Source organism: Oncorhynchus clarkii, chromosome 7, assembly GCF_045791955.1.
Source record: "Oncorhynchus clarkii lewisi isolate Uvic-CL-2024 chromosome 7, UVic_Ocla_1.0, whole genome shotgun sequence".
NCBI lineage: Eukaryota > Metazoa > Chordata > Actinopteri > Salmoniformes > Salmonidae > Oncorhynchus > Oncorhynchus clarkii.
In genome coordinates, this window is record NC_092153.1 from 27,140,609 (window position 1) to 27,162,000 (window position 21,392).

At 41.5% G+C, this 21,392-nt stretch overlaps 1 protein-coding gene across 1 annotated transcript in view; it reads left to right on the forward strand.

The window, feature by feature from the left end:
- Positions 1 to 21,317, forward strand: part of LOC139414182 (cholecystokinin receptor-like) — a 49,702-nt gene extending 28,385 nt beyond the window's left edge. The window contains exons 3-5 of the mRNA XM_071162070.1: positions 16,551 to 16,812; positions 20,196 to 20,323; positions 20,743 to 21,317. Of these exons, the coding sequence (XP_071018171.1) occupies positions 16,551 to 16,812; positions 20,196 to 20,323; positions 20,743 to 21,317 (965 nt within the window). The remainder of the gene's footprint in view (positions 1 to 16,550; positions 16,813 to 20,195; positions 20,324 to 20,742) is intronic.
- Positions 21,318 to 21,392: the final 75 nt, after the last annotated feature.

Below are 21,392 nucleotides of genomic sequence, written 5' to 3' on the forward strand. Positions count from 1 at the left end.
GTGGTCGGGTTATGTCATGGGCAGGCATAAACTACGGACAGTGAACACGATTGCACATTATCAACTGGCAATTTGGATGCACAAAAATACCGCAACGAGATTCTGAGGCCCATTGTGAGGCAATTTATTTTAAGGTATCGGTAACCAACAGATGCATATCTATATTCCCAGTCATGTTAAATCTATAGATTAGGGCCTAATTTATTTATTTAAACTGACTGATTTCCACATATGAACTGTAACTGAGTAAAATTGTCGAAATTTTTGCATGTTCCGTTTATATTTTTATTCAGTATATATTTCTCCTATATATCTGTCACGTTTTGACCTTTATTTCCTTTGTTTTGTCTTTATTTAGTATGGTCAGGGTGTGAGTTGGGGTGGGCAGTCTATGTGTGTTTTTCTATGTTGGGGTTTTGAGTTCAGCCTAGTATGGTTCTCAATCAGAGGCAGGTGTCGTTAGTTGTCTCTGATTGAGAATCATACTTAGGTATCCTGGGTTTCACTTTTGAGTTGTGGATGTTTGTTTCCATGTGAGTTTTTGTTGCCACACGGTACTGTTTCATTCATTTTCACAGTTATTGTTTTGTATTTCATAGTGTTCCATTTATGTCTTAAAATAAACGTTATGGACACTCACCACGCTGCACATTGGTCCTCCGATCCTTCTCGCTACTCCTCCTCAGATGAGGAGGAAGAATGCCGTTACAATATTGCTGCCTTGTTTCATTCTGAAATGATCAAGAATAACTGTTTGATTTTAGACCCTCTAATCCCCATTCCCTGTGACTCTGATTCTGTAGCCTGTCATATTAGTTCAGAATTGAGCAAAAATCTCCATTAATCATTCATCCTGTAAACTCATTGCTTTACCCTGGTTATTTCTAAATAAATCTTCTTTGTTTTATAAAATATCCGTCTCGAAGAATGCATTGCCTTTTCATTTTAAGAACTTAATTGCCTTCAGAATAATACATTAGCCATAGTTATAATTTGTAACTATTTAATAGTTTCTTGCTGACTTCGAGTAAGTGGTGCCCCGTTAATGATTTCATAGTAATAAGTGTACACCCTTGCTTAGATTCTGGTGGGCCGCCTCCTAAATTGCTGCTGTGATCTCCCGCCGCCTAAAAAGCTGCTGTGTGCATGAAAGTACTCTCCTCCCTATCCCCTATAATTCATAGGCCATTTCAATTATATTACATTGGAATGGCAACCTCTGTTTTTTGGGGCATAATATATATTTTAAAAATTGAAACAGTAGTGGACGTGGATATAAACATTAAGATCAAGGCATGCTTGAAGTTGACGTTTTAATTATGTTTATTGAGCATTCTTTTTCTGATAACTATAGTGTTTTCTGCAAGAAATAGTTGTTTGAGTGTTTTAATGTTTCCGGACAAAACAATACATGAACAGTAATCCTTATAACTAGTGGCTATCTTTCTCCTATGTCTTCGTGCTTTGTTTTATTTTAGGATTATTAGAATAATCACTTGCCTATATCCTTAGTTTCACCCAGTTGAATACATCCCGTCCTCCCTGATTAGGTGCCCAGTCGGCGGTCATGCATGATTCATACTCTAGTCCTTAATCGGTTCCACAATTTTATTGTTTGATTCTATTGCATTGGGACTTGGACAAATCATATTATTCTGATATTGAATCTTGGTGGACATGGTGTTGACCACTATGGTCAATGTTTACTTTAAGGTAGTGCTTTAATTAATGGAGATTATTGAATAAGCCTACCTCCGCCACTAAATATAGTGCCCATTATTGATTTATTTGAGTAAGTAATGTTCCAATAAGAAACCTGCATTATCTATAGTTTTCATTGGGGTCAATTCCGACCCAATTTAACCGTGCATAAATGGAACGTATTTCCCCTTTTATGCAGTTCTCTCTATGCGTATTCTGACTTAAGCATGAGAATAGCATGCTATTCACCCAATATGTTTTTGGTTGTGGAGATCGAATAAATTAAGGTGTAGCTGAGTTGTGTCTAAAGATATGCCCTATTCTGACCTTGATTACATTTAATCATAATTTCACCACATGTGGGGTGGTATACAGAAGATATCCCTATTATGGCAAGAACAGCTCAAATATCCAAAGACAAAGGACAGTCCATCATTACTTTAAGACATGATGGTCAGTCAATACAGAAACTTTCAAGAACGCAATAAAAATTGGGCACTATGATGAAACTGGCTTTCATGAGGACCGCCACAGGAAGGAAGACCTAGAGTTACCTCTGCTGCAGAGGATAAGTTCATTAGAGTTAACTGCACCACAGATTGCAGCCCAAATAAATGCTTCACAGAGTTCAAGTAACAGACACATCAATTGTTTAGAGGAGACTGTGATTCACCAAATTACTGCAAAGAAACCACTTCTAAAGCACACCAATAAGAAGAAGGGATTTGATTTGGCCAAGAAACACAATCAATGCGGATTAGACTGGTGGAAAACTGTCCTTCGGTCTGATGAGTCTAAATCTGATGGTCTGATGAGTCCAAATCACTGTGCCTTTGTGAGACGCAGAGTAGTTGAACGGACGATCTCCGCATGTGTAGTTCCCACTGTGAAGCATGGAGGAGGAGATGTGATGGTGTGGGGGTGATTTTCTGGTTACATTGTCTGTAATTTATTTAGAATTCAAGGCACACTTAACCAACATGGCTACCACAGCATTCTGCAGCGATATGCCATCCCATCTGGTTTGCGCTTAGTGGGGCTATCATTAGTTTTTCAACAGGACAATGACCCAAAACACACCTCCAGGCTGTGTAAGAGCTATTTGACCAAGGAAAGTGATGGTGTGCTGCATCAGATGACCTGGCCTCCACAATCACCCGACATCAACCCAACTGAGATGGTTTGGGATGAGTTTGATAGCAGAGTGAAGTAAAAGCAGCCAACAAATACTCAGCATATGTGGGTTTCCTTCAAGCCTGTCGGAGAAGCATTCCTCATGAAGCTGGTTGAGAGAATGTCAAGAGTGTGTGCAAAGCTGTCATCATGGCAAAGGGTGGCTACTTTGAAAAATCTAAAATCTAAACATTTTTAGATTTCTTTAACATTTTTTGGTTACTACATGATTCAATGTGTGTTATTTCATATTTTTGATGTATTCACTATTCCACAATGTAAAAATAAAGAAAAACCCTTGAAGTAGGTGTGTCCAAACTTTTGACCGGTATTGTTCATGTAGGTAGAGGTTTTTGGTTACTACATGATTCCATACATGTTATTTCATAGTTTGATGTCTTCTCTATTATTATACAATGTAAAAAAAATAGTCCAAATAAAGAAACCCTGTAATGAGTAGGTGTGTCAAAGTTTTGACTGGTGTACAGTCATTGTGTATTGTGACCTCACATGTGTAATAAACAGAATAGCGGGGGGGTAGAAGCTGTTAAAAAGCATTTTGGACCCAAAACTTGGCACTCTGGTTGTAGAGAGAACATTGTATGACTAGGGTGGCTGGAGTCTTTGGCAATTTTTAGGGCCTTCCTCTGACACCGCCTGGTAAAGAGGTCCTGGAAGGCAGGAAGCTTGTCCCCTGTGATGTACTGGGCCGTATGCACTGCCCCCTGTAGTGCCTTGTGGTCGGAGGCTGAGCAGTTGCCATTCCAGGCAGTGATGCAACCAGTCAGGATGCTCTCGATGGTGTAGCTTTTTATATATTCATCAGTGTTAATCCCAACATATTTCCCTTCATTTCCCCATAAATTTAGAATGTTTGGATATGGAAATGTTGTTAATTCGTTGAATATAATATACATTTATACCATTCTCATTCTCGAAGTGGAAACAACACTACACTTGTGATAAATAACTTTTGATTTATTCAGTTGCATTTACCAGTTTACTGTACATTTCTTTGTTGTCTATGTTTGTCGAACTTAATGTTGCGTGAACTCCTGCATTTTAACGTGCATAGATATACATTGCATTCGGAATGTTTTCAGACCCTTGACTTTTTCCACATTTTGTTACATTTAAAAATATTTTTTCCCCATCATCAATCTACACACAATAACCCATAATGGCAAAACAAAAACAGGTTTTATACATTTTTGCAAATGTTGCTGGACATGCTGAGAAATGACTTCGGATTGGTCTGCAAATAGAAGGCTTCTTTCCATTTGAGCTCAGTCTGTGTTGGTAATCCTGTCGAACACATTTTTTTTAATGTAGCTGCTGTGTTGCTCTCCACTGTCTGGAAGATCGAGTTTTGAAATCAGTGGAATTAGAGTATAATGGCTAAAGAGATGACAAAACCACTAATTTCCGGATTATGTCTTCAAACTAAGGGCATTTCTGACATGTTTCTAATTTTGACAGAAAGTAGTTTCATTTCAAGCTAAGGTGTGCTGTTAGCTAGGTAGCTAACGTTAGCTGGCTGGCTCGTGATGTGTAAATTTTACAAGTTGTTTACCTAGCTAGGTTAATTGTTTACCTAGCTAGCTCACTACATGTCTATAAGCTAATGTGTACTGTTAGCTAGCGTTAGCTGGCTGGCTCCCTAGCTAACGTTATGTGGCTGGCTCGTTAGCTAATGTGACTTGATCTTACATGTTGTGTACCTAGCTAGGTTCATTGTTTACCTAGCTCCATGTCTTAAGCTAAAGTGCAAAACACCCGTTGAATATGGCCGGTGACAGTAAACGTCGGCAAAAAAGCATAATGAAATTGTTGCCAGAAGGGCTGTTTTCATGTTATCCAGGGATAAACAAATCATTGGCCAGAATGTCACATGTGCGCTCTCAACGCTCCGAGAATGAAATGAGATGGGTAGGATTAAAGCTTAAGAGGGTGTGAACGATGCTGAATGGGTATAGACAAAGAGCTCTCTCACCGAAATACTAAAATGCCATTTTCTCAAAAGTGAGTTTACAGGTTTATAAAATTTCAAAGCCGAATTACTTTCCCATTGCTCCTCAAATGCAGTATATAATATACCATTTTGTAGCTCTGTTGCTACCTTAGACCGAATCCAGGTGGTGAGTCACATTTACATAAGTATTCAGACCCTTTACTCAGTACTTTGTTGAAGCATCTTTGGCAGCAATTACATCCTTGAGTCTTATTGGTTTGACGCTACAAGCTTGGCGCACCTGTATTTGGGGAGTTTTCCCCATTATTCTCTGCAGATCCTCTCACACTCTGTCAGGTTGAATAGGGAACGTCGCTAAACATTTTCAGGGCTCTCCAGAGATATTAAATCTGGTTCATGTCCTGGCTCTGGTTGGGCCACTCAAGGACTTTCAGAGATTTGTCCCGAAGCCACTCCTGCATTGTCCCGTTGGAAGGTGAACCTTCATCCCAGTCTGAGGTCCTGAGCGCTTTGGAGCAGGTTTTTATCAAGGATCTCTCTGTACTTTGCACTGGTCATATATCCCTCAATCCTGACTAGTCTCCCAATCCCTGCCACTGAAAAACATCCCCACAGCATGATGCTGCCACCACCACGCTTCACCGTAGGTATGGTGCCAGGTTTCCTCCAGATGTGACGCTAGTCATTCAGGCCAAAGAGATCAATATTGGTTTCATCTGACCAGAGAATCTTGTTTCTCATGGTCTGAGTCCTTTAGGTTCCTTTTAGCAAACTCCAAGCTGGCTGTCGTGCCTTTTTTCTGAGGAAGGGCTTCCGTCTGGGCAATCTACCATAAAGCCTGGATTGGTGGAGTGCTGCAGAGATGGTTGTCCTTCTGGAAGGTTCTGCCATCTCCACAGAGTAACTCTGGAGCTCTGTCAGAGTGACCATCGGGTTCATGGTCACCTGCCTGACCAAGGCCCTTCTCCCCCAATTGCTCAGTATTTTTTTTACCCCGTTGTCCCCCAATTTCGTAGTATCTAATTGGTAGTTACAGCCTTGTCTCATCGCTGCAACTCCCGTACGGACTTGGTTGAGGCGAAGGTTGAGAGCCGTGCGTCCCCCGAAACACAACCCAACCAAGTCGCACTGCTTCTTGACACAATGCACAATTAACCCGGAAGCCAGCCGCACCAATGAGTTGAAGGAAACACCGTACATCTGGTGACTGTGTCAGCATGCACTGCACCCACAGGAGTCACTAGTGCGCGACGGGACAAGGACATACCTGCCGGCCAAACCTTCCCCTAACCGGGACAACTCTGGTCCAATTGTGCGCCGCCCCATGGGTCTCCCTGTCACAGCCGGCTGCGACAGGGCCTGCACTCAAACCTAGAATCTCTAGTGCCATAGCTTGCCTTAGTCCACTGCACTTCTCAGGAGGCCCACCAATTGCTCAGTCTTGGTGGCATAGTGGTGTCCTCATTCATCTGTGTAGCCAATATCAGGTTGATAGTCACAGTAAGCACACACGCACAACACATAAAACTCAAGAGTACACCCATCATCAATACTTGAATTGAAAATAAACAATCGTCAATGTTATTAATTAAAAATGTAAAATTATTTTGTTTAAAACTAACAGTGACTTATCCTCTGGCTTCAAAACGTTAAGTCCAAAACTCGTGGTAGTTCAATTGTAAATGTTGCCTGTAGCTGTATTCCGTCTAGTCACAAATACTATTTCGGTCTCTATCTTTAGTCTTTATAAAGTTTGTAACGTGCAAAAGTGCAATGAAATTCTCAAAATAGTGAACTACTATTGTTAACTAAATGTTTCATACATTTTATTTTGTAATGTTGATTGACCGAGTTGGAAAATGTGCTGAGATTGCGGCAGTGCTTTGCTAGCAGCTACATTAGTGAATGATGGGGAAATGCTAGCTAGCTTTAGCACCACCCTGTGTTAGTACATTGTAACATCCTTATTGCTTTGAGTCTGGAATGGAGAATTTAATTTGAATGGTTTGAATATGAATATTTTTCAAATCCATTAAATAAAAGTTCAACTGAAAAATATTCTCCTGTCTCCTTATTTCTCTTGGTTAGCCTTTTGTCTGCAAAGGTTGCTACATTGTAACTGCAAAGTAATTTAAAATACCCCTTAATTGCTTGCTCCTGTGTAAGATCATTTTAAATACATGTATATCCTTGTAACAACATTGTAATTACAGAGTTGATTGTTAAAGATTGTTACATTATAAGAACATTTTACTAAAATGGTTAAGCCTAATGTTCTTCTGTCTCCTAATTTCTCCTGGTTAGCCTATTGTCTCCAAAGGTTTTACATTTTACATATAAAGGTTATACCCGACTGGGTTTCACTTTAGATTAAGTTGCTTGCTCCTGGGTAGTTACAAGTAGATCATATGCAACTAAATTGTTCTTAAATCACACTTGATTTGGCATAGCCTTTGAGCCAGGTCATAACATAGAAATAAACTAATTGAAAATGGCCGGTAGTTAATGACAGGATGTGCCTTGTTACAATTGTTGTTACCAGGTTCTAGCATATTTATCAACCCTGGTATTACATGTGGATTCTATAGTAGTGGCACCTTTTAGTTATGACACAGTAATATTTGGTTTTAGTTATTAACATGGTAATTCATTGGTAAATTTCAAATGTGTAATTACAAAACATTACTTACATAGTGGAACAAGACAATGTGTTATCAGTAGTTTCACTGGTGGAATAACCTTTAGCAAATTAATATGTAATTACGCATTCCTTGTTCCAACTGTGTAATAACTGATTCCGCAACAACCCTATTCAATCTAATTACAGTACCAGTCAAACGTTTGGACATACCTACTCATTCAAGGGTCTTTCTTTATTTCTACATTGTAGAATAATAGTGAATACATCGAAACTATGAAATAACATGTATGGAATCATGTAGTAACCAAAAAAGTGTTAAACAAATCTAAATATATTTGACATTTTAGATACTTCAAAGTAACCACACTTTGCCATGATGACAACTTTGAACACTTGGCATTCTCTCAACCAGATTCACCTGGAATGATTTTCGACAGTCTTGAAGGAGTTCCCACATATGCTGAGAACTTGTTGGCTGCTTTTCTTTCACTCTGCGGTCCAACTCATCCCAAACCAACTCAATTGGGTTGAGGTCAGGTGATTGTGGAAGCCAGGTCATCTGATCCATTACTCCATCACTCACCTTCTTGGTATAATAGCCCTTACACAACCTGGAGGTGTTTTGGGTCATTGCCCTGTTGAAAAACAAATGATGGTCCCACTAAGTGTAAACCAGCTGGGATGGCATATCGCTGAGGTAGCTATGTTGGTTTAAATGTGCCTTGAATTCTAAATAAATCACTGACAGTGTCACCAGCAAAGCACCATTACACCTCCTTCTCCATGCTTCACGGTGGGAGCCACACATGCGGAGATCATCCGTTCAACTACTATGCGTCTCACAAAGACACGGCGGTTGGAACCAAAAATCTCAATTTTGGACTCATCAGACCAAAGGACAGATTTCCACCAGTCTAATGTCCATTGATTGTGTTTATTGGCCAAAGCAGGTCTCTTCTTATTATTGGTGTACTTCAGTTTTGCAGCAATTCGACCATGAAGGCCTGATTCACGCAGTCTCCACTGAACAGTTGATGTTGAGATGTGTCTGTTACTTGAACTCTGTGAAGCATTTATTTGGGCTGCAATGTGAGGTACAGCTAACTCTAATGAACTTGTCCTCTGCAGCAGAGGTAATTTTGGGTCTTCCTTTCTTGTGGCGGTCCTCATGAGAGCCAGTTTCATTTTAGCTCTTGATGGTTTTTGGGACTGCACTTTCAAATTGACTAACCATCATGTCTTAAAGTAATCATGGACTGTCGTTTCTCTTTGCTTATTTGAGCTGTTCTTGCCATATTATGGACATGGTCTTTTACCAAACGGGGCTATCTTCTGTATACCAACCCTACCTCGTCACAACACAACTGATTGGTTTCGAACGCATTAAGAAGGAAAGAAATTCCACTAATTAACTTTTAACAAGGCACATCTGTTAATAGAAATGCATTCCAGGTGACTAACTCATGAGACTGGTTGAGAGAATGCCAAGAGTGTGCAAAGCTGTCATCAAGGTAAAAGGTGGCTATTGTGAAATAACATATATTGTGATTTTTTTTTACACTTTTTTGGTTACTACATTATTCCATACGTGTTATTTCATAGTTTGATGTCTTCTCTATTATTCTACAACATAGAAAATAGTCAAAATAAACAAACCCTGTAATGAGTAGGTGTGTCAACTTTTGACTGGTAATCAAATCAAGTAAATTCATATATTATTGGTCACACACATGGTTAGCAGATGTTATTGTGAGTGTAGCGTGATTGTTGTGCTTCTAGTTCCGACAGTCCAGCAATATCTAAAAAGTAATCTAACAATTCCACAACAACTACCTAATACATAAAAATCTAAGTAAATGGATGGAATAGAATATGGACATATACATGCATGGATGGGCCATGACCGACCGGCATAGACAAGATGCAATAGATGGTATACAATACAGTATATACATCTGGAATGAAAAGTGCAAGATACTGTGTAAACATCATTATTAAAGTGGCATTAAAAAAGTGACTAGAGTGTCAAATGATTTCAAGTCTGTATGTAGGCAGCAGCCTATCTGTTTTAGTGATAGCTGTTAAATTAACAGTTCTGATTGCCTGAGATAGAAGCTATTTTTCAGTCTCTCGGTCCCAGCTTTGATACAACTGCACTGACCTCACCTTCTGGATGGCAGCGGGGTAAACAGCCAGTGGCTCGGGTGGTTGTTGTCCTTGATGATCTTTTTGGCCTTCCTGTGACATCGGGTGCTGTAGGTGTCCTGGAGAGCAGGCAGTTTTCCCCCGGTGATGCCTTGTTTAGACCGCACCACCCTCTGGAGAGCCCTGCCGTTGTGGGTGGTGCAGTTGTCGTACCAGGCGGTGATACAGCCCGACAGCATGCTCTCAATTGTGCATCTGTAGAAGTTTGTGAGGGCTATAGTTGACAAGCCAAATTTTGTCAGCCTCTTGGGTTGAAGAAGCGCTGTTGCAAATTCTTCACCACACTGTCTGTGTGGGTGGACCGTTCAGTTTGTCCGTGATGTGTACGCCAAGGAACTTGAAACATTCCACCTGCTACACTGCGGTCCCGTCAATGTGGATAGTGGGGTGCTCTCGCTGCTGTTTCCTGAAGTCCACGATCATCTCCATTGTTTTGTTGACGTTGAGTGGGAGGTTGTTACTACTGTAGTGTCGTCTGCCAACATAATGATCGAGTTGGAGGCGTGCATGGCCATGCAGTCATCAGCAAACAGGAAGTACAGGAGGGGGCTGAGCATGCACCCTTGTGGGCCCTCAGTGTTGAGGATCAGCGAAGTGGCGATGTTGTTTCCTACCTTCAACTCCTGGGGGCGGCCCATCAGGAAGTCTAGGACCCAATCGCACTGGGCGGGTTGAGACCCAGGGCCTCAAGCTTAATGATGAGCTTGGAGGGTACTATGGTGTTGAATGCTGAGCTGTAGTCAATGAACAGCATTCTTACATAGGTATTCCTCTTGTCCAGATGGTTTAGGGCAGTGTACAGTGTGATGGCGATTGCATCGTCTGTGGACCTATTGGGGCAGTATGCAAATTGCAGTGGGTCTAGGGGGACAGGTAATGTGGAGGTGATATGATCCTTGACTAGTCTCTCAAAGCAGTTCATGATGACAGAAGTGAGTGCTATGGGGCGATAGTCATTCAGTTGAGTTACTGTTGCCTTATTGGGTACAGGAACAATGGTGGCCCTCTTGAAGCATGTGGAGACAGCAGACTGGGATAGGGAGAGAGTGAATATGTCCATAAACATACCAGCCAGCTGATCTGCGCATGCTCTGAGGACACAGCTTGGGATGTCGTCTGGGCCGGCAGCCTTGCGAGGGTTAACACGTTTAAATGTCTTACTCACGTCGGTCACGGAGAAGTAGAGGGGAGGCCTGTAGTCCTTGGTAGCGGGCCGTGTCGGTGGCACTGTATTATCCTCAAAGCAGGCAAAGAAGGTGTTTAGTATGTCTGGATGCAAGACATCAGTCTCTGTGACGTGGCTGGTTTTATTTTTGTATTCCGTGATTGCCTGTAGACCCTACCACATATGTCTCATGCGACTCCACTTTGTCCCTGTACTGACGTTTCGCTTGTTTGATTGCCTTGCGAAGGGAATAAATACACTGTTTGTTTTCGGCCATATTCCCAGTCATCTTTCCATGGTTAAATGCTGTGGTTCGCGTTTTCAGTTTTGAGCGAATGCCGCCATCTATCCACGGTACAACATCTACTATGCACTTCCTTATAAACTCACTCACTGAATCAGCGTATAAATCTATATTATTCTCTGAGGGTACCTGGAACATGTCCCATTCCGCGTGATCAAAACAATCTTGAAGCGTGGATTCTGATTGGTCAGGCCAGCGTTGAATGGTCCTTGTCACGGGTACATCCTGTATGAATTTCTGCCTATAGGAGGGGAGATGCAAAATGGAGTTGTGGTCGGATTTTCCGAACAAAGGGCGGGGGATGCATAGCATAGTAGCAGTGATCCAGTGTTTTTGCCAGCCCGGGTACTACAATCGATATGCTGATTGAATTTAGGTAGCTTTGTTCTCAAATTTGCTTTGTGAAAATCCCCATCTACAATAAATACAGCCTCCGTATATATGGTTTCCAGTTTGCACATAGTCCAATGGAGTTTCTTGAGGGCTATCGTGATGTTGGCTTGGGGACGATTTACACCGCAGTGACAATAAAGGACAAGAATTATCTTGGGAGATAATACGGACGGCATTTGTACGTGAGGAATTCTAGGTCCGGTGAACAGAAGGACTTGAGTTCCTGTATGTTGTTACAATTACACCATGAGTCGTTAATCATGAAACATACACCCCCGCCCTTCTTCTTCCCTGAGAGATGTTTATTCCTGTCAACGCGACGCACAAAGAATCCCGGTTGCTGTACTGACTCCGACAGCATGTCCCCATAGAGCCTTGTTTCCATGAAACAGAGTATGTTACAATCCCGGATGTCTCTCTGGAAAGCAACCCTATCCCTATTTTCGTCTAGCTTGTTATCTAGAGACTGGACATTAGCGAGTAAAATACTCAGAAGCGGTGGGTGGTGTGTGTGCCTCCTGCAGCGACGTCGTTTTGGTCAGACTCTGGAATCAGTTCGAATGCCTTGGGTGGTATGAACAAAGGATCCGCTCCGGGAAATTCGTATTCCTGGTCATAGCGCTGGTAAGTTTACGTCACTCTGATATCCAATAGTTCTTCCCGGCTGTATGTAATTACACTTAAGATTTTCTGGGCAAACAATGTAAGAAATAATACATTAACCTGTTGCGACGACCAAACCCGGATCCGGGATTCTATTTATAGACCTAAGCTCATTACCATAACGCAACGTTAACTATTCATGAAAATCACAAATGAAATGAAATAAATATGCTATCTCTCAAGCTTAGCCTTTTGTTAACAACACTGTCATCTCAGATTTTTAAAATATGCTTTTCAACCATAGGAAAACAATCATTTGTGTAACAGTAGCTAGCTAGCATAGCATTTAGCGTTAGCATTAGCGTTAGCATTTAGCAGGCAACTATCACAAAAACAAGTAAAGCCTTCAAATAAAATAACTTACCTTTGAAGAACTTCTGATGTTTTCAATGAGGAGACTCTCAGTTAGATAGCAGATGCTCAGTTTTTCCAAAAATATTATTTGTGTATTAGAAATAGCTCTGTTTTGTACATCACATTTGGCTACCAAAAAAAATAAATAAATAAAATTCAGCCCTCAAAACGCAAACTTTTTTCCAAATTAACTCCATAATATCGACTGAAACATGGCAAACGTGGTTTAGAATCAATCCTCAAGGTGTTTTTCCACATATCTCTTCGATGATATATCCTTCGTGGAAGCCTGGTTTCTCCTTGCTCTCAAATGGAAAAATAATTGCACCTGGCTTTGCGCTCCAATTTCGACGCAGGGACACCAGGCGGACACTTGGAAAATGTAGTCTCTTATGGTCAATCTTCCAATGATATGCCTACAAATACGTCACAATGCTGCAAACACCTTGGGGAAACGACAGAAAGTGTAGGCTCATTCCTTGCGCAATCACAGCCATATAAGGAGACAATGGAAAACAGAGCTTCAGAGATTCTGCTCATTTCCTGGTTGACGTATCATCTTGGTTTCGCCTGTAGAATGAGTTCTGGGCACTTACAGACAATATCTTTGCAGATTCTGAAACTTCAGAGTGTTTTCTTTCCAAAACGGTCAATAATATGCATAGTCGAGCATCTTTTTGTGACAAAATATTGCGCTTAAAACGGGAACGTTTTTTATCCAAAAATGAAATAGCGCCCCTAGAGATCCAAGAGGTTAAAAAACTAAATACTACACAGTTTCCTAAGGACTAGAAGCGACTACCCTCTCTGTCGGCGCCATCTTTTATGACTTTTATGACTCCTGTACAGACTAAAGAATATGTATCTACTATGTTGTTAACTCAGTTCTTACTGTGTTAATTACATAGTAGTAAGGGCAACTTAATATAAAGTGTTACTTAGATCATTTTCTTGGGCTTGCCTAGAGTGCCAGATTCGCGGGTTTGCATTTTTGGGAGTATTCCATTGGTTCCGATGTGCCAAGAAAGTACAATTAAGAACAGCTTACTATTTGAACCCAGGTCTCTAGCAAAGTGATGATACAGATGCTGCAGATGCTTAAACATGGGTGGAAATAGAACAAAAGAAGACCTTTCCTCCAAAGTTCAAGTCAAACTTCTACCTGTAGCTAATGGAATTTAGTTGACTTATTGAAGGCAATTCTGTGTGTCTCCTTGAATGTGATCAGTTTGCTGCAGGAACAACAGGAACTGCACACTGGACTGGAGCGGCAAAAACCACTCAAACTGGATAGTTTTATCTCGATCTCTACATTCAAAGACTAAATCATGGACACACTTACTGACATTGTGGCTGCTTAGCACACAATGTATTGTTGTCTCTACCTTTTTGCACTTTGTGCTGTTGTCTGTGACCAACAATGTTGGCACCATGTTTGTGCTGCTGCCATGTTGTGTTGCTATCATGCTATCTTGTCATGTGTTGCTGCCATGCTGTGTTGTTGTCTTATGTCTCTCTTTAGGAAGTGTTGTGATGTCTCTCTTGACATGATGTGTGTTTTGCAGGAGGCATTTTGCCTTTTGGTAGGCCATCGTTGTAAATTAAAAAATTGTCTTATTAACTAGTTAAATAAAGGTTAAATAAAAAATTCCGACATGTAAATTAATTTCCTGTAAGAGATTAAAGCGATACTATTGTACTGTATGCTGACTTAAAATGTAATTTGAGCACATAGCTTTAAAATCTTCACTTCAGGGGGATAGAGTAGAATTATATTATCTTAGCATGGAGCGCACGTTGCATATAGTGCTTAGAAAAATATACTGCCAAGTGCTCACTATAAAGCTGGGGTTTCCAAACCTCAAGAGGGTCAAATTGTCTTTCTGTGTGTGTTATTGTGTGTGTCTGTCTGTCTGACTGTGCATGGAAAAAAAACGATAATAGCCTATGAAATGAATGCCTCTGTGGATGCAGCCTTCTGCTGATCAGAGAAGTGTAGTGCGAAAACAAAGAATTTCTGTGATTGTGAAATAGAGTATGAGTTGTCATGACTCTCACTCCTGGGTGAGAATCAAAGATAGCCCCCCCCTCTCTCCCACCAGAGAGGAAGAGGGGGAGTGGGGCCGGTTATATGACTTTAACGACCAGTTGTAAACTTTCTCTCTCTGGACCTGCAGTATGTAGAAGTACAAAATGAGTTGTGTGTAGAGAAAGACTCTTGTTAAAAACTTTAGCATCAAAAGATTTGACAATGGAACATTAGTTTTGAAATCCAAACTTTTGGGAAGGTCAGTGGAGATCCAAACAATAATCAGGTCAGATAATTAATTATTCTGTGATCATCATTAAAGACGTTATAACGGAAACACTGTAACTTTAAGAGCTTTCACAATGTATATGTCAGAGTTACATTTAAATGTTGTAAAACATATATGATTCAATATAAAACTATTTGTGAGAAGATTACATTTTGATTTTAGCCTTCTAAATTACATCATTGTTTCTCATGTAAAGTTTTACCCAGTCAGTAATGACACTGACGTGAGCACAGACATTATGACAAAAGAATAGCACTCCCCTTTTGCCAGAGTGCTTACTAAGGACTCCTAACAGAATTTATATCAGACCAGTACATTGCCGAGACATACAATCGTATGTCAGACATACAATCGTAAATATATACATTGCAATTGTTTTCGAATGAGCGGTCGTTCATGTGCAAAGTATTCATTCTCATGAGCATAGCTTCCACATGTATGCACCAGCCTACTCAGTCTGTCCTGCTCTCTATCTTGCCCCTCCCTTTCATTATGTACCAAGCCGTCATACTGGGTTAGTCCACTAGGGACTTTTCATTGCATTATGTTACTAATCATCCTGTAATCTATCCTGTGTGTGTTTATGTAATTCTGTATGATTAGTTAGTTAGTTAGTAAATACATAATGAAGCCAATTTGTGTATCGCTGAATGATCATTTAGACTAGAGTTCGTGCAGATTTGCAGTCAACAACATTTAGAATGAGACTGATATGAGGTAATAATTAATGGATGACTGGTATGATATTGGTATATTCTGACAAATTCTTGAGTTAATTCGGGAAACGATAACTCATTAAACAAACTTTTTCCGTAGTGCCCCAAGTTACAATTGAGTTAATTGTTACATGATTCATTTAATCACGTAATAATTACACATAGTTAATTGATTTGATAAAATAGACGTCATCACATTAATGATATTCACGTCACGACAGAGTGCTAATGGTGGGTCTGGTATTAAAGTTGTGGATCTTTCTAAGGAGGGAGGATTAGTGGGTGGAATATATTGGAGCGAGTCTCAGGTGCTGGGTAATGGCTGCCGGTTTAGTGCAGGTACAGTATGCCTTTATTAATGCTATTCATCTTCACTGCTGACTCCTTGTCTGACTGCAGACCGATTGAGCGCACTCCCTCAGTGCAGCTCATACATATTTATGTAGGCAAACACAGTTTGGGTTGAAGATTTTCGTGAAAGGATTTTCACTCAAGTTTGAAACCAATTACAAGGGTGTTCTATGGTATTATAATGCACTTCAGAGGTCTAACACTGAGCAGGACAGAACGACAATGGTGTGATTCCATCAGTGTGAGGCTATTTGTCTGGAATGTAATGTACGTTGTGTCTTTACTTAATGATAAGCTAAAGAGGTTTCACCATTTGTCTTCACTTTTTTGGTGGCATACTTGCATCTCTCTGATGTGTCAAGCCTGCTCAAATATATAGAAGGTGTGTATCACCTGGTAATATAGCATTTATTTTCAAATATGTTTTCTGCTTAATTGAACTTGCCTTGCTCAATGGAGAGAAAAGTTTAAACTGGCACTCCAGACAGAAAGAAAATAAAACAAGTACTATTTGAACCCAGGTCTGATCACTGTTGATACTGTCATTTTAATCTCTCTCTTATTGACCCCTTCGCCTTCCCTGCATTCCCATAGCGCTCTCCGTCAGCATCTCCACCTTCAGCCTGGTCGCCATTGCGACCGAGAGGTACAGTGCCATCTGCAACCCGCTAAAGTCACGGGCATGGCAGACTCGTTCCCACGCCTACCGGGTCATCGCTGCCATCTGGGTGTTGTCGTTGGTCATGATGGTGCCCTACCCAGTGTTCAGCCACCTCAAGTCCTTCCCCAAACCCGACCGAACTACGGGGCACATGTGCCGCCTGGATTGGCCAAGCGGTGGGGTAGAACAGACGTGGTGAGTGAGTTTCTGACTGGAGACCTCTAGTGCAGTGGTCAGAACAGGCTTCTGACTGGTCCCTTAGATAAGTTCCTGACACTAATTGTCAGTTCTCGTGTGGTAGTTTCAAAGTAAGCAGGCATCAATGGAACATAGATGTACAAAAAAAGTATCTTGGGTTTGTTCGGTTTGTTTTTATGTTTGATTGCTTATATTGAATAGATTTGTTTCAAAATAAAGATTTTCTGATCAGGGAAGCAATGAGGCATTTTATGCTATTTTCAATATATTTCCACTGACATTACATTTGCCCAAAAGTAAAGTCTTCCCTTTTCCCCCTGCAAGACTGAACAGAATTGTCATAGCCAGACATTTAGGAGCACCACAGCAACATTATTGCAAAGAAATTATATTTTAGGACAGATTAGTTTGCATTGACTCAGGGCTAGGGAAGCAGTTTTAGAAGGTACCCTTCCTGCAGGCTCATCCTGACATGACCCTCCAGCATGACAATGCCACCAGCCATACTGCTCGTTTTGTGCGTGATTTCCTGCAAGACAGGAATGTCAGTGTTCTGCCATGGCCAGCGAAGAGCCCGAATCTCAATCCCATTGAGCACATCTGGGACCTGTTGGATCGGAGGGTGAGGGCTAGGGCTATTTCCCCCAGAAATGTCTGGGAACTTGCAGGTGACTTGGTGGAAGAGTGGGGTAACATCTCACAGCAAGAACTGGCAAATCTGGTGCAGTCCATGAGGAGGAGATGCACTGCAGTACTTAATGCAGCTGGAGGCCACACCAGATACTGACTGTTACTTTTGATTTTGACTCTCCCTTTGTTCAGGGACACATTATTCCCCTTCTGTTAGTCGCATGTCTGTGGAACTTGTTCAGTTTATGTCTCAGTTGTTTAATCTCGTTATGTTCATACAAATATTTACACATGTTAAGTTTGCTGAAAATAAACGCAGTTGACAGTGAGAGGACATTTCTTTTTTGCTGAGTTTAGTTGTTCACTGATTGTGGCCTGTCAGAACCTCCCACCCCACCCCCAGACTATACTTATTTTTATTTTACACTACAACCGCAAGAGTCCTTTGGGGATATACAGTGTATTCGGAAAGTATTCCGACCTCTTGACCTTTTCCACATTTTGTTACATTACAACCTTATTCTAAAATCTATTAAATAATTTTTCTTCCCCTCATCAATCTACACAAAACCCCATAATAACAAAGCACTGTATGAATGCAAAACCCTAATTTTTTCAAATCTATGAATAAATAAAAAACATAATTACATTTACATAAGTTTTCAGACCCATTTCTCAGTATTTTGTTGAAGCACCTTTGGCAGCGATTTCAGCCTCGTCTTTTTGGAAATGATGCTTGGCACACCTGTATGAGGAGTTTCTCCCATTCTTCGCTGGAGATCCTCTCAAGCTCTGATGTTGGATGGGGAGAGTCGCTATGCAGCTATTTTCAGGTCGCTCCAGGGATGTTCGATCAGGTTCAAGTCCGGGCTCTGGTTGTGCCACTCAAGGACATTCCAAGACTTGTCCCGAAGCCACTTCTGCATTGTCTTGGCTGTGTGCTTAGGGTCCTTGTCCTGTTGGAAGGTAAACCGTGACATCTTTCCCTCGATCCTGACTAGTCTCCCAATCCCTGCCAATGAAAAACATCCGCACAGCATGATGCTGCCACCACCATGCTTCAGCGTAGGTATGGTGCCAGGTTTACTTCAGATGTGGCATTCAGGCCAAAGACTTCAATCTTGGTTTCATTAGCCAGAGAATCTTGTTTCTCATGGTCTGAGAGTCCTTTAGGTGCCTTTTGGCAAACTCCAAGCGGGCTGTCATGTGCCTTTTACTGAGGAGTGGCTTCCATCTAGCCACTCTACCATAAAGCCTCATTGGTGGAGTGCTGCAGAGATGGTTGTCCTTCTGGAAGGTTCTCCCATCTCCACAGAGGAACTCTGGAGCTCTGTCAGAGTGACCATCGGTTTCTTGGTCACCTCCCTGACCAAGGCCCTACTCCCCGATTATTCAGTTTGGCCTTGTGGCCGAACTTCTTCCATTTCAGAATGATTGAGGCCACTGTGCTCTTGGGGATCTTCAAAGCTGCAGAAATGTTTTGGTATCCTTCCCCAGATCATGTCCAGTCAATTTAATTTACCACAAGTGGACTCCACTCAAGTTGCAGAAACATCTTAAGGATGATGAATGGAAACAGGATGCATCTGAGCTCAATTTTGAGTCTCTGAATATTATTTTTTTATATATATTATGGAGCATTGTGTGTAGATTGATGAGGATTTTTTGTTTTTAATCCATTTAAAAATAAGGCCGTAACCTAACAACATGTGGAAAAAGGGAAGGGGTCTGGGGAAGGGGCCACTCTCTTTACAGTGGCAGGTAAAATCATTTTAATCAGATTTATATTATAATGTGTATTGATATTTTTTTAATTATGAAAGCAGCGGTGACAGTAGATGTCATCGACAAGCACACAAAATATAATACCTATCATTTTTAGTTACTACAATATACTTCAGAAAAGATGCTATTGAAACACAACTTGTACTTATTACTTTTGTACTTTGGTGACCTATTTGAGGCTGAGCATCTTGTGTAATGGCTAAGGTGTTGGACTGACAGCCACATGGACTGTGGGTCCATTACGGGCTACTCCCCAAATTGGCTATTAAATCAGAGTGTGTAATTATGATTATGCTTACAAATGATGCCAGCCATGAAGAATCCTCAAATAATGTGAAACAGAAATATTAGTGTAGCACCTGTTCCTCGCTCCCTTCCATGTTCCTCTCTGACGATAGAGAATCAGGATCAAAGACTAAACAAAAAGATGAACCGAAACCTCTAACCTCTATTTACTTCCTCTCTGTATGTCCCTGCTTCCTGTCACCTTTTGTCCCCCCACCCCTGATATGTGACCCACTATCAAACAGAGTACTGATGAAAAGCTTTGAGTATCAGAGGCTGCATTAATGAATGAATGAGAGCCTAACCTGCTGCAAAGGCTGATGGGAGATGAAAAAGGAACCATCCATGGAGGATGTTCAGAGGAAAACACCCACGCACCCATTAGAATTTCACACAACACAAAATAAGGGCTTCCTCTCTACTAATTCTCAAAGTGTGTAGAAGGAACAATAGTGGATTTGTACTTTTTTTTGTATACGGCCAAGTTGATAGCATCCGGATGATGTAAAGATAATTGGTAAAATGTTAATGACCACCATAGAAATATTATGCAATTTTATGACCACAATGATCAAAGTCACTTTTTATCTTCCTGTCTGGCTTCCTGTCCCTCTTTTCCTCCATCTTTCTCTCTCTTTCTTCCCTCTTTCTCTCATTTTCACTCTCTCCTTTCTCCTCAGGTACATGCTGTTGCTTTTCATCTTGTTCTTCATCCCTGGGGTGGTAATGATCGTTGCCTATGGACTCATCTCCAGAGAGCTGTGCCGGGGGATGAAGTTTGAGCTGGACCAAAACAGAGAGAGCAGTGGTGAGACTCCTACACCACATGTATCATCCTGTTGTGGATTTGATTGAACATCTCATTTGTTTCTTACAAATTGAAAGTTACCCAAGTGAAGTTAAGGTTTTGGGTTAGGGATTGGGGTTTTGAAATAGGGTTGTGCTGGATAGAAGCAATGAGAGCAAGGACTAGGTTTAGGGTTTTTTAAAACGGGAAATAATAAGGCTGGGGCCAGGGTAAGGGTTTTGCATTCATACAGTAACTTGTTTTTCATAAGGCCTATTTGTTTGTGAATGCATGTTCCCCACAATGCAGGCTTATGTCATCAACTCTTTGCTTATGCTATTATTAGTCATGTACTCTTTCTTCAACCTACACACATACACTCACCTACACACTTACACCCAATTTAGACCCACTTACAGACTTCCATGTACATTCCACAGCACTGAAGAACGGAGTAAACACCACCGTGACCACCAGCAACAACGACACAGACGATGATGGCTGCTACATCCAGATGCCGAAGAAGCCACCGTCCATGGAGCTGTCTACCCTCACCCCCCCTACTCCGGCCCCTCCCAAACCCAGAGTGTCCACTGAGCACCCTCGAAGCAATAGCTCGGAGGCTAAACTCTTGGCAAAGAAGCGCGTGATCCGCATGCTCATCGTCACTGCCGTCCTCTTCTTCCTCTGCTGGATGCCCCTGTACACGGCCAACACGTGGAAGGCTTTCCACATCAGCTCAGCCCACCGGCTCCTCTCAGGTGCACCCATCTCGTTCATCCACCTGTTGAGCTACACATCGGCGTGCGTTAACCCCGTTATCTATTGTTTTATGAATACACGCTTCCGCAAGGCGTTGCTCACCACCTTTGCCCACTGCCGTCCGCCCTGCTGTCGGCGCCGCCGGGGGAGGCGGGGCGGCAGGGATGATGAGATGGCAGTGACAGGCACTATTGGTCCTTCGTCCATGTCCAAGATCAGCTATACCACAGTGAGCACCGCGGGGACCTACTGATTATTTGTGAAGGGGGCTAGGGGTACAGTGTCCACATCAGGACAGCCTCAGTCTCAGCAGGACTTCTTCCTAATA